General features: G+C 50.3%; 1 protein-coding gene across 2 annotated transcripts in view; it reads left to right on the top strand.

Moving 5' to 3' along the window:
• Positions 1 to 13031, top strand: part of IPO8 (importin 8) — a 2228954-nt gene extending 2215923 nt beyond the window's left edge. The window contains exon 25 of one of the 2 annotated variants that reach the window (XM_069628533.1): positions 12013 to 13031. In XM_069628533.1, coding sequence (XP_069484634.1) covers positions 12013 to 12110 — 98 coding nt within the window. In that variant the 3' untranslated portion in view covers positions 12111 to 13031. The remainder of the gene's footprint in view (positions 1 to 12012) is intronic. The other variant, XM_069628532.1, reaches the window with a different exon arrangement.
• Positions 13032 to 14252: the final 1221 nt, after the last annotated feature.

Here is a 14252-nt window from a genome sequence, read left to right as displayed (position 1 = left end):
TCGGGCTCTACGGGCGCCAGGGAGGGCGCACCCTCCCCGGCACCATCAACCACGAGCCAACGCTCTGGGTCGGGTAAGAGGAAGGCCGAGCACCCGGCGAAGCTCCTGGAGAGGCCCCGGTCGAGCTCGAAGGCGGAGGGGGAGCGAGGCGGTGTCCCCCCCCCTCAAGGATAAGGCGGTGAGCGCACCTAAGGTGGTGAAGGCCTTAATCCATCCGGCCAAGCCCTCTATCGAAACTGTCGCTGCGGCCCTGGCTCAGCCTGTGCAGGCTACACCAGTGGTGGCGACCTCGGGGCTCAGAGTCTCCCTGCCACCTCGGAGGGAATCCTCTTTTGTGCCCATCGATAGGACCCCCGTGAAATCCCCCGAGGGGAAGAGAAAGGGGGGGCAGGGCGTCGTCGTAGATTCGGCTTCAACCTCGGAGGAGGAACTGGTCGAGGTCTTAAGCCACGGCCTCGGCGTGGAAGAAGACCGGCCCGTCGGGATGGATCCCGACGCAGGTGACGACGACATCGTCGAGGGTACCGACGGGGCCCCTGATCGCCCGTCGGATTCCCCTCTGCCAGCACCGCAAGACAACTCGGCGGCCATTTTGTTGGCTATACAGTCCTTATGCTCAGAGATAAGGACGAGACTACCGTTGCCGACGGAGGAACCTCTCCCGTCGGGGGACCCAGAACCGGGACCTTCTGGTGTTCCCCCTACTAAGAAAAGAAGGATCCACCCTCCACCTCCTTTTCAGCCGTCGCGCCCCGTCCAGCCCTCCTCCCCGTCCACCCGAGGGGATGATACGGGGACTGACACGGCAGCGACGGGTACGGACGACGAGGTATACGACGAGGATGTACCGTCGCCGCCTCACACCAGGGCTTCTCCGCCCGACGAGATTGGATCGTTCCACTCCATGATCACCAGGGCATCCGAGCTTTTTCAACTCTGCCCTGAGGAGAAGAAGAAGGAAGGTTTCCTTTATCAGCGGCGCGAGGCCAAGAGGAAGACGGTCCTCTCAGTGCCTCTATTGGACGACATTTGGGATGAGGGCCTCACCCTCCTCAAGAACCCTTCCACGACGCCAGCTAGAAGAGACCGGTACGAGAAGAAGTACCGGGTCCCGGACACGGCCCCCCTGTGCCTCCGGGCGCAGCCTACCCCGGACTCCGTCGTCTCCGCGGCGGCCAGGAAGAAAGCGCGGGGGGGTGCGGCCTCCACATCGACTTCCCCACCGGACGGTGAGGGAAAGAAATTGGACGCTATGGGACGCAGAGTCATCTCGTCGGCAGCGACGACGATTAAAGCAGCCAACGCCTTGGCTATCGTGGCCCGCTACGACAGGGAGCTCTGGTACAAACTGGCTCCCCTGCTGGACTTCCTGCCGGACGACAAGAGGACAGAGGCCCTGGAGATCCTGCAGGAAGGTGAGGTGGCTTCGGACCACGCCATTACCGTTGCGACGGACATCGCCGACACTGGGTTCCGCCAGTTGGGCAACGGCGTTTGCCTTAGGCGGCGTGGATGGCTCAAGGCTACGGACTTCCGTCAAGACGTTCAGACCAGAGTCCTGGACATGCCCTTCGATGGGAACAACCTGTTTGGGAAAACAGTGGACGATTCCCTTCAGGCCATTAAAGCGGACACTGAGGACACGCCCTTTCGGAGCAGCGGAGGCAAGGGCGCCTCCAAAGGTTCCGGGGGCGGTTTCTCCACCTACCGTCAAGCGGCCCGCTCGTCGTCTCAGGAGGCCTACAGAGGACGAGGCAAGTCTGGCGGACCCCGCCGTCGTCGCCAAGGAGGTCAAGGCGGCAAAGCCTCGTCGAAGCAGGATTGAACCGGCCGTGGGGTCGGGCCCCCACCGAAGCACCCCGGTGGGAGGCCGGCTGGCGAGCTTCGTCAGCGTGTGGGAGTCCATCTCCACCGACCGTTGGGTGCTGGACGCCTTGGCCCGGGGCCACGCGCTCGAGTTCCAGAGAAGGTGCCTGCGCGTCCCCCCCGTGGCCAGGAAAGAACTTCACGTCCCTCAACTTCTCCTGGAGGTAAAAGCGATGCTCAGGAAGGGCGCCATCGAACTCGTCCCAAAGAGGCTTCGGGGCTCCGGAGTCTACTCGAGATACTTCCTCGTGAAGAAGAAGACGGGGGGATGGCGCCCCATCCTGGACCTGCGACGTCTGAACAAGTTCATCAAGGCGCAGAAGTTCCGGATGGTCACCCTCCAGCACGTCCTGGGTCAGCTGGAGGAAGGAGACTTCCTGTCGTCGTTGGATTTGGAGGATGCCTACTTCCATATTCCCATCCTAAAGGGGCACCGAAAATTCCTCAGGTTTGTGGTCCAAGGGCGTCATTACCAGTTCAAAGCCCTCCCCTTCGGACTAAGGTCGGCACCCAGGGTATTCACCAAGTGCCTCGCACCGGTGGCGCCGCGAGGGGGTCCACGTCTACCCCTACCTGGACGACTGGCTCATCCGAGCCAAGACGAGGGAGCTCGCCGTGGTTCACACGGCAAGGACCGTCCAACTTCTCACGGACCTGGGATTCTCCGTGAACTACACCAAATCCCACCTGGTACCCGCGCAAGACGCTCTGTTTCTGGGAGCGAGGCTCAACACAGTGTCCCTTCTGGCCTCCCCGTCGGAGGAGAGGACCAGGACCATCCTGGGCAAGGTGCACCGGATGTTGGTGGCCGACGCGGCCAAGGTGAGGTCCATCAAGTCCCTCCTCGGAATGATGTCTTCCTGCATCTACCTCATTCCCATGTGCAGGCTCCGGATGCGCCCGTTGCAGGAGTTCCTGGACGCGCGCTGGATCCAAACGACGGGCAGCTTCGAGGAAAGGATCACACTCGACGAGAGTTTCCGACGAGCGATCCGGTGGTGGGGCACCCGCGCGCATCTGACGGCGGGCTTGGACTTCCAGACCCCAGCCCACCAGGAGACAGTGACCACGGATGCCTCCCTGGAAGGGTGGGGAGCGCACACCGAAAATCTGCACGCAAGAGGCCTTTGGCTCCCGACTGAGAAATCCCTACATATCAACGTCCTGGAGCTCTGTGCAGTGTTTTGGGCCCTCAGGTCCTTCCTTCCGTCCCTCAAGGGCAAGGTGGTGAGGATCTTCACCGACAACACCACCACCATGTTTTACATCAGGAAACAGGGCGGAACCAGGTCCCCAGCACTGTCCAAGGAGGCGCAGGACCTGTGGCATTGGGCCATCGCCCAAAGGATATTTCTGGTGCCGTTTCATCTGGCAGGGATAAAAAACACCATCGCCGACTCACTCAGCAGGGAGCTGCGCTTGTGCCACGAGTGGGAGCTACGGCAGGATCTAGTGGATCGCCTCTTCCGACGGTGGGGCACACCCCAAATCGACCTGTTCGCGACGGCGACGAACTCCAAGTGCCGGAGGTTCGCCAGCAGGTTTCCCCAGGCGAGGATCATGGGCGATGCTTTCTCGTTCCCCTGGGAGGGCCTGTTCCTCTACGCGTTCCCTCCTTTGCCACTGCTAATCCGGCTCGTCAACCAGCTCAAGAGGTCACGGTGCAGGATGATCCTCGTCGCACCTGCGTGGCCGAGGCAGATATGGTTCCCGGACTTCTGGACTTGTCGGCGTCCCCGCCAATCAAGCTGCCGGTGGACGCGGATCTACTCTCCAGAGAAGGAGGCGCCATCCTCCACCACGACCCGAAATCGCTGAACCTGCAGGCCTGGCTCCTGCAGCGCTAGAGTTTGGAGGATACGACATACCGGCCGACTGCAGAGAGGTTCTTGCAAAGGCCAGGGCGTCCTCGACTCTTAAATGCTACGGACACAAATGGAAGAGGTTCTCTGTCTGGTGCCACGCACAGAAGATTAACCCTCTACGGATTACGGCCCCCCAAGTACTGCCGTACCTGCTGACGCTGGCCAAAGCTGGACTGGCACACGCGTCCATCAAGATTCATCTTGCTGCGATCTCCCGATACACCAGAACCACGGGGCGGACGTCCTTGTGGTCTCATCGTCTGGTGAAAGAGTTCATGAAGGGACTGTTCAGATCGTTCCCGCCGGTGAAGGCTCCGGCCCCGGCGTGGGAGCTCAACGTGGTGCTGACCAAGCTCATGGGACCTCCGTTCGAGCCTCTGCACTCAGCTCCATTGAAATTTCTGTCGTGGAAAACAGTGTTTCTTGTGGCCATCACCTCCGCATGACGAGTGGGAGAGATCCAGGCCCTTTCCTGCAAGGCCCCGTACTTGACTTTTCACGACACGAGGGTAGTGCTCAGGACGCACCCCTCCTTCATGCCCAAGGTACCGTCGGACTTCCATCTCAACGAACCCTTGGTGTTGCCTGTGTTCTTCCCGTCGCCTTCGTCGCCGGCTGAGAGGACTTTGAACTCGCTGGATGTGGCTAGAGTGCTGAAGTTCTACGTGGACCGCACGAAGTGTTTTCGGAAGACGTCACAACTCTTTGTGAACTTTGGACCTGTCAATCAGGGGAAGGCTCTCTCGAAGGCTTCCATTTCCAGATGGCTCTCCGGCTGTATCATGTACTGTCACCGGTTGGCAAACCGACCGCTGCCTGGCCGTCCGAGAGCCCATTCCACCAGAGCGATCGCAGCTACCACGGCGTTCCTATCTGGTGTGCCCCTGCTGGACATATGCAGCGCTGCTACGTGGAGGTCGACGCACACCTTCACGAAATTCTACTGCGTCGACCGGGATTCCAGGGAGGAGTCCAGGGTCGGCCAAGCAGTGCTGCGCAACCTGTTCGCCTGAGGTGAGCCTGGTGAGGAGGTAAGATGCTTAATGTTGAGTTTGATGTGATGCTTAATATTGAGCCTTTGCCACCTCCCGTGGTTGTGCATGTGTGTACTGCTATGTATTCTTTATTCATGAGCATGTGAATCCATGCCAGACCCCATGCTGGAGAAGGAACAAGTTACTTACCTGTAACTGTTGTTCTCCAGCATGGGTCTGGCATGGATTCACATGCAAACCCTCCCGCCTACCCCTCTGCGGCTCTTCACTTGGTCATACTGCCACTTCACATGCTTCCAAATCTGAAGATGGCTGCCAGAGGTGGGGCTTAGGTAGAGGGCAGTCATTGGCTGTGGTCAGTATGACGCAGAGACCAGTGATTGGTTATTACTACGAAAGTCAGATCAGAAACGAAACTGATACTGGTTTTTTCTTTACCGAGGATTCCCAGCCTGACGACGGGGAATATTCATGAGCATGTGAATCCATGCCAGACCCATGCTGGAGAACAACAGTTACAGGTAAGTAACTTGTTCCTTACGCTTTCCCCCCCCACACCCCCGACAGCACTCTTCAGCAGGATAATACACAGGATGCACCTGAAACTAGCCACTCTAATCCTGATAGCCCCTATGTGGGCAAGACAACGATGGTTTCCACATCTGCTCAAACTGGCAAAGTGCAAACCGATAAAACTCCTGTGCCCCTACAACTTGCTATCCTAGCACGAGGGACAACTCTCAGTCCACATCCTCAGTGTATGAACTTGGCAGCCTGGCTCCTGAAGTCAGAGTTTGGATACTTAGAATGACCTCAAAGGTGTATTGATATCCTCAAGGAGGCATGCAGACCCAACACCAGGCACTGCTACTTCAACAAGTGGAAAAGATGTGTGATATGGTGATGATCAAAAGCTTTAAATCCAAATGAATGTACCCCATCAAACATTCTTCACTACATGATCTACTTACTAAACTCTGGCCTAGTATTTAACTCCATCAAGGTTCACCTAGCGACTCTGTCCACATATGCCACTTTGCAAAACAAGGTGTCCTGGTGGAAAGTTCATGTTACCAAGGCTTTCATGGAGGGAGTAAAGAGACTTTACCCTCCCATTTCCAACCCGCCACCAGGTTGGGATCTTAATGTTGTACTCTTGAAGCTCATGGGTCCACCTCAGTGAGCTACAAGCTTTGTCAGTGCAAGACCCTTTCTCTGTTATACACACGGACAAGGTAGTACTCAGAACACATCCTAGGTTTTCACCTAAATTCATATCCAAGTTCCATGTTAACCAGTCCATTGAACTACCTACTTTTTTTCAAAATTCATCAAACTCAGCTGAGAAAAGCCGCCATACAATAGATGTAAGGAGGGCGGTTTTGTACTATGTAAACAAAACAAAACCACTAAGAATACAGATCAACTGTTTGTCTCCATAGCACCTGGCAGGGAGGGTGATCACATTTCAAAGAACGCCATCTCCAAATGGATAGTTAAGTGCATACAGCTCTGCTATTCTCTATCAAAGAAAACCCTGCCTTTCACACCAAGAGCTCACCCTACCCGAGTTACAGGAGCTACTTTGGCATTTATTGCAAGCGTCCCTCTAGACGCCATTTACAAAGCAGCTACTTGCAGTTCCATACATACCTTTACTCAGCATTACTGCATTGACACACATTCTGAAGCAGATTCACAGGTGGGGCAAGCAGTGCTATTTGCTGCCGTACCTTCTCACAACCCAGCTTCTTCTCCAGATACTGCCCGCTAATCTATGCATAGCATGTGATCTAAGCAGATCCACAAGCCTCAGAAGGGATACATTACTCACTGTAATCGTATTTCTGATGCTTGTATCTGCTTTGATTCACATGTGCCAACTCTTCCTCCCCTCTCGGAGTAGAAGGTGCATCAATGTCTCTTCTTGCTGTATCGCTGTTCGTCTGCTTTGTTACATCTGTACTCACGATGGACTTCATGCTACCACATGTCAGAAACATAATCTGAGGACCTCAACGCGTGATGGCCATGGGTGCAGTGGATGTCACACCAGGGATAGTATTACTGGCACACCCAGTGGACATCCCTTTTCGAGTTTCATAATGTAATACTCGCATAGCATGTGAATCTAAGCAGATACAAGCATCAGAAATATGATTACGGTGAGTAATGCATCCCATATACTAGGAACGCTGTCACTTCTGGAGTACAGGAGAGGACCACTGAAGCCAATCTAGACCGAGCCACACAATGGCAGCCGCTGGGGAAAACCTTTCTGATGCCCACATGCTCCGGCCATGATATATCTGAAAATTGGGAATCTGTGGGAAGAAGCGTGAATCTGATAAAGCATTGTTAGAAACTGGGTAAACCCCTGTGGTATCCCAACCAAACAATGATTTTTCTTAAATGTTCAATGTTGTTAGATATATAATTTTTTAGTATCAGTAGTATCTGCAACTAACCAAAAGAAGAATGCTATCTTAAATAAAGTATGGATGAGTATTCAGATAAATAATCTCACTCTCCTTTATCCAAAGTGGAATGCACATTGAGAATACATAGTTATAATAGCCTGAACAGAGTATCTCATTGTTGAGATCTACCGGGCTTTCGTGCGCCCAACCATCTAAAAAGATGTGCAACATTGCAGGGCAAGGGCTTTGTTTGGTGTGGCCCAGATATTAAGGTTTACCAGTTGTTAATTACTAAAATGATGTATACTGAGTGCTAGGAAAGATTTCTCTTTTAGGCAATTTTCCCTCCATATTCTATGGACACCCAAATGTTTTGCTTTTGTTTTTGACCTGTCCTGACTTTTTCAGAGACATGAAGCCTCAGCTTCACTTCCCTGCCTTTTTGCTCATTTTGTTATGGCGAAACTGACTAGTCCTTCAAACAGTCAGTACTGGGAAACTGTTTCCCTTTTGTCTTTTTTTTTTTACGTTCTTTGGTAACTTTTTTAACATTGAACACAGCATATTTCAATGGAGTGCAATGGGGTTACTTAGGTTACACCCTAGACTTTTAACATTGGGATTTCTGGTTACTTTTACGTGCCTAAAGACAAGGTTGCAGCAGTTAAATTTTTACAATTTTCGCTATATTTTTCGTATGATCATTCGCGTTTGGCGAAGAACAGTGGCTAGTATCCTAACATGGCCGTGCCATGAGATTTTCCAGGCAAAAGCATATAGTCATGCTTTTGCTTGGGAAAGCTGCTGCTTTTGTGGGCTAGTGCAAGCCATTTGTGTGTAGACCCAGGAAGTGGGTTGTTACTGTCTGGTCCCAATCCACAAACTGGTGCCACAAAGTCTAGTGTGCATACACGAAAGAAGCCCGCAAGCCCACAGTGGGTCCCTTATTGCTGGCTGAGTGAGTGGTGCAGATCCTTACCATTGGAGGGTTGAGTTTGATCACTCACATTAATTTGTTCTGTCCTTTGGCCATCTTGTCCCTTTGCCTTCCGCAGGTCAAGCAGACCCGGGAAAACCCTTATTTGGTCATGCAGATCCCCGCACAAACCAAAGCTTTTGCGGGCTTCTGCATGCTTTGTGTGTATGCGCGCCACCAAGATGTGGGCTGGATTGTCTAGTTCCAATACACATCCTGGGTGCCAGAGAGTCTGGTGTGCTGGGAATGACTGGGACCAACGTGGTCCGTAATTGGTCCCCATCTGGCATGCATGTATGTGAGCAGATCTCCCATTGGGTCCTCTTCTTTTTGGCACAAAGGAGATTCTGGGTAAGAGCTCCACACACCCATACCATGTTGATCTCACAATGAACCTAGGATAGGATCCAAGCATCCTGAAACCAAGAAGCTGAGTCAAGGAACCGCTGGTGACCGCTGATCGGTTTGGCACCCTGAGCCCGCTGTTGTCCCGCAGGACCCCTCTGCCTCCAATTGAACTTAGGTCTGCAAAGGCGTTTCAACCAAATTTGAATAGTTGGACCAACTATTCACGGCACCTCCACCGTAACCTGAAAGCAAGCCTTCTCGGAAGTATTCCTGGGCCAACCAGTGAACTGACCAGCTTGCATGGGATCTTTGCTGTGGAACCGCCGCCGTCTCGAGTTGACACTTGAGACTTTGGAGATCCTAAGCACAGGGTATAAGGCACTCTCCTGCCGTGTTTCGTACACCTAGGCACCCTAGCTCTGGAATTAGGAGCGTACCCTTGAGCCCGAGTGCATGCCGTCACTGTGTCGCCCAGCCGTGGTGTCAAACTTCTATGGTGCGCTGCTGCTGTGCCCCCCTGTGCCCTGAGACAAGCTGCAGTGAAATCGAGCTGATCCCTTCACCGGGAGAGAAGTCGTCACTGTCCCGCCACAGAATCATCCCTGGAACTCAGCTGCTGAAAGCCGCAGAACCTCATAATTGCAGCATTTGAACCTGCAACCGAAGTGGACTCGACTGCCGAAGTTTGGTCCGAGGTGCGCCTTGGGTTGGTGAGTACTTGCAACCTTTACTGGTGGCCCCTGGCGCATCCATCCATTTTTACGCACAAGTGTCCCCTGAGGGCCACACACCTTTATCGGGTAGCCTGTGCTACCGTCTTATTCACAACTCTTGGATCCTGTTCTGCCCTCTTGGGGAGACTCTCCTCCAATAGTGGAAACTTATACTTCACTGCATCACCCACCTTCCTGAGTCGCTACAGCCCCTGCAAGAGACCCAGTTTTCGCTCTACCGCACCATTCGGTGTCTGCACCGAAAGTACTTTTGAGCGCAAGGCTCCATTCTTCTTAGGGATTGGACTGCCTCTTAGTTAGGGTTTGATAAGTGAAGGACTGTCTAAAGAATATTTGCACTGTATACTCCCTTTGTTTACAGGTTGTGGACCCTTACTGTTTGCCATTCCTTTAGGCCATTGGTATCTTTATATATGTTCTATATGTTGTGTTGGTTGAAATATTACTGCTGATCCTTTCTTGTGTTTGATTTAAAAGGTTTTTAGTAAATGTATATGTATTTTTGATATACACCGGATTGAGAGTAATTTGTAGTGTCCTTTACTGTGAGTGCTTATTGTGGGCTTTCGATCAACCTCACCCCTCCTGAGACCTAGTCTTGACCGCCGCCAATGCTACCTTGATTGGTCTGCCTTGTCCAGAAGGTTGCCCTGTTCCAAGAAACTATGCTGGCCTTCCGAACCTCTGCCCACCTGGTTAGAGTTAAGAAATCCATCTTAACACTGGTCATGGTGTCCGGGCCAATATATAGAACCGCCACACCCAGTGACCTCAGTTCCTTTTTTCTGCACACTCTGTGCACTTCTGGAACACCACTTAGCTTTTGCTACCTTCATTTCTCACTGCATAATGGCTAACCCTCCAAAGAGTACACAATCTTCCAGCTCGAAGACCAAGAAGTCTGGGATTGAGCAGTTTGCAGAGAAGCTGGTCCTCAAGGCAATGAAGCAGCACAGGAAGAGGCAAAGAAGCAGCAGCAGCAGCATAGGAAGAGATCAAACTTACCCAGTGATTCTTCTAGGCATCATTTTTCCTCCTTCAGGAAGTCCTCATTCTCACTCCAGGGTCATCGCAGAGGATCCTCACCTATGCAGGTACCATTTGGCACTAAATCCTCTACTCCTGAGCAGTGGCACAGATTCAGGCAGCAGATGTTGGACATCTTTGTAGAGGTCCCAGCAGAACTCGTAGGCCCCACTGCGCTTTGTGGAGCCTGCAGAGGTTCCTCTGTGGACTACAACTGCATGACTGTAGGACAAGTTCTCGCTTTGGCGATGGGCTCTGCTCCATTCTGTGGCCTCAACGCAGGCCGCTCTCATCTCTATGCTGACCGCTGTCATTGGCACCACAGTTTCCTCATAATACATTTCACCTTTCTCAAGGGAAATATGTCAAAGATGTCCAAAACCTTTCACCAGATCTTGGATGGAACACAATATCACCCTTGGTGACATTATTACAATTCCGGCAGGTTACCCCCCGGACTCGTATTACCATTCCGCCTCCGTGATTCCCGGAATTACCGGGGCATTCTGACCCCCGTGACCTGGGAATTCCGGAGGCGGAATTCAGTAAATCCCCATTCCCATTGAGTCCAAAAGGACTCAATGGGGAAGTGGAAACATTGGCACCATCTCGTGATGATGCTGGTGTTTCCACGTCCACCTGCAGGCAGGTGATGTTAAACCCGCCAGGTCAGACCTGGCGGGAATGACACCTCCCGCCTGCAGAACTCGAGATAACCCGGTCCGGAAACAACGTTGGCGGTGGGTTTACCGCCACCGTTATTTCCAGACCAGGTGACTCGTAATGAGGCCCAATGTGTACATTGCATACATAGAAAGGTTCCTGTTCTCGTGTTCTTAGCAACTTTAGATTTCTTAGCAGTGTCTGTCTGCACCAAACAATCACTAAAATTACTACTTTCTTTAGAGTCTGCAATCCATGGTGGGCTTTTTCACTTTGGCACACACCTTGCTGTGACTCCTGCTGCGCCCATGGACTTGAACACATTAAGAGATGTATGTTTCTCTTTCTTCTGCAGCCTCGGTGTGAGCATGTTTCCTTCTGAGGTCTGCTATAGATTCACCTCCGGCTATTTGTAGGGGACACCTGTGCTCTAGTTCTCCCCAACCAGCCTTGGGAGGACTAGATGAGCTCTGAGGTATTCGCCCATTTTCTCCCTGGGTCGGTCACATCATGGAGGGGGTGGCTCCCCTGGCTCCCGATGTTACACAGTATCCCTCGTCTGGTCACAGTAACTTTGTCACACCAGTTATGCAGAAAATTCCCTTCCCCCTTGGCATTACCAAAGTCCTAGAAATCCTGTGCACTGGTGAAAGACTAGTACGCTACAAGCAGACATTATTTTTTCAGGTTGTGCCAAAGAATAACCTATAATTATTATTTATTTCCCTCATACCATCAGTAAAGTGAAGTCTTTTCACAAAATAAAATGTAAAGAGATGATAATTTAACAAGTTTTATCAGATGTTTTTTGAACAAAGGGAATGCTTAGCTAGTCACAAATAGCAGCAAACACTTCTAGCTCTCTCAACAACGTGCTAGTCCTTATGGGAAACAGAGAAACACAACATGCCAGTAAGGGTGATTATATTCATGTCTAGGTTTGAAGGAGGTAATACAAAATGTAAATCTGTCACCTGGATCTGCATGCTTTCAGACAGTGACTCATTCTAAATGACGACGATGATTAAGGCAGTTATGAACATAGCTAACAATCCGTAATAAATCTGTACTCTTGTTAGATCATAATAAATTAATATTTTTTTCCTCTCCAAATTCCAGAGTCCAGGACGATCCAACAGCAAAGTGGCTACAAAATGGACAGTAAAGGACTCCTTTCACCATATACTTTTGGTGAGACTGCTCCGAGTGGCAACTAAAGAAAAGTGCACTGCAGGGGCAATACAGAGGATTCCATCATAACATTATTATTGTGCAACATGAAACATACGCCGTTGAGAAATGAGCAAAGAGGATAAAAAAAAGAAACATTTCTTTTTGGTCACTCATGTCCTGCTCAATTTTCCGTGGAGTTTCTGCAGTCATCGTCAGAATCCCCTTAACAGCTACTAGAATATTGGTTTCTGTTTTGTATTGGTTGGACTTGAAGAAGGGAGCAGTGACAACCTGCCTGGAAAATGCTAGCAGTGAATTGAATCAGCTTAATGTAGTTGAGTTACTCTTCTCAGGTTTTCGGTGTGCAGCATTGATGAGGGATGGAAAGCAGTGCCTTCTGTTGGATATGGACTGTCTAAAAAGAACTGAAAAAACAAGTTTGTATTATGGGAGCACATTGTGATATTCTTTTTTTTTAATGGAGGAGCGTTTAGATGCACTCACAGGTGGGTAGATGGAGTATTTCATTTGGCTCAGTTCTGTGTTTTATAACATGAATTTGATAAATTTTTTTTACAGATTCCGCTGATTTCAGAAGCATAAATGAATTGTTTCCTGTCTCTCTCTTCCCCCTTTGCAGCAGGTCAACATTAGGCATTGTAAGATAACTTTTGAATAAGATTATTGGGCAATGGCAACATATGTCTACACAGGCACAGTGGACATGTTTGTTTTGTAGAATGTTTTCTTGTATGCTAAATCCAATAGGTTCTTCCTGTTTCCAGTGTGCCTTGCAGCAGGTAGCATCCCAGTCTACTGTTATTTAAAGAGCAAAGATTTGATCAGTTTACTGTTACCAACAACTGTGTTGCTACAAGCAGTACATCTATGCTAATGTGTATGCTGCAGTGGAACCTTTGATAACCCCTGTGAGTACTAGCAAATTAAAGACAAATCAAATGCGATTGAATCTCTGGATTTCCCCAAGATAAAAAATCACTTGGGGGAATAAAATCAAGTGCCTCTTTGCAGAAAGAGGTGGGATGATTGGTGCTCCATGACCACCAGAAGAGAATACACTTTAACCATGTCCAGGCCATATGGGTTTATCCGGTGAATAGGCACATGAAAAATTGTAGACTGTGGAATACCAAGGTCACCCTATAAATTAGAAATTGTTGAAGAGGCACAACAGCATTGAAAAGAGAGTAGCAACTTCGGCATTGTTGACACCATGTGGCTCCAGCAGGAAGTCACATTTCAACTGTTAGCAGGAGTGGAAAACTGTCGTGCTGCCTGAGATCCATAGTGAGTTAATTTCACAAAGCAGCAAATTGAGTCCCCCCCTCCACTTGTGTTCCAGTGTGTAATGTTTTCTGGAATCGTAGTGCAAACCTAATGCAACCTAATGCAACAAAGAGCATTCCGACAGTCCAATGTTAGTCATACATATGAACTGACATTTCAAAGAGTTAAAATCTATTGAAGATGGTGTACAAGAGAGAATCGGAATGCCAGCGTAATTCCTTTAAATATTTGGCATTCCCCCAAGTCTACCATGTGCTAAATGAACAGATCATGGCATTTCTATTTGGGGCATCCACAGGAACCTCTGGCCACTTATAATCTGCTGTACCAGGCATTGTGGAGGGAGTGATTCTATGCATTAGGGGACAAAAGTATGCCCAAAGGGGGACATTTCCTTACAACTGTCTCAATGAGTTGGTAAATATTATGTGATTTTTCTGTTTTTACTGCATCTCTTTCCATACTTTCCGAGATTCTTCATACCTTGTTGATCTTGTCCAGGCCTGGGATGCAGAGCCAGGCCATTTACACGTTTCGCCATATAGTGGCAATCCACTGTCCTTTATTGACTGGGATTTACTCAGATTTGGAGTGCAGTGATATCACCTGCAATGACATGCTCCCCCTCCCATCGCCATTGCAACCTCTTCCAGACTACCCTCAACAAGCAAATCGTTATAATTTCCTTTTTACCGTACTGTCAAAAGAGTGAATTCCCTCCTGTTGAACATTTTGAAGCTAGGCGTGTGGAGAAGGGATGGAATAATAAGGTCTGGCAGGAATCCTTATCCTTGCATGCAACTGTTTTGTGTTGGCACCTGTTTTTTTTTTAAATAATTTGTATTTCTTTTGTATTCATATTTAAAAGGTAGCCTGAC

The sequence above is a fragment of the Ambystoma mexicanum genome, chromosome 12 (assembly GCF_040938575.1).
Source record: "Ambystoma mexicanum isolate Mex_15411 chromosome 12, UKY_AmexF1_1, whole genome shotgun sequence".
NCBI lineage: Eukaryota > Metazoa > Chordata > Amphibia > Caudata > Ambystomatidae > Ambystoma > Ambystoma mexicanum.
The sequence above is the reverse complement of the archived record's forward strand: the minus strand, read 5'-3'. Positions and strand labels throughout refer to the sequence as shown.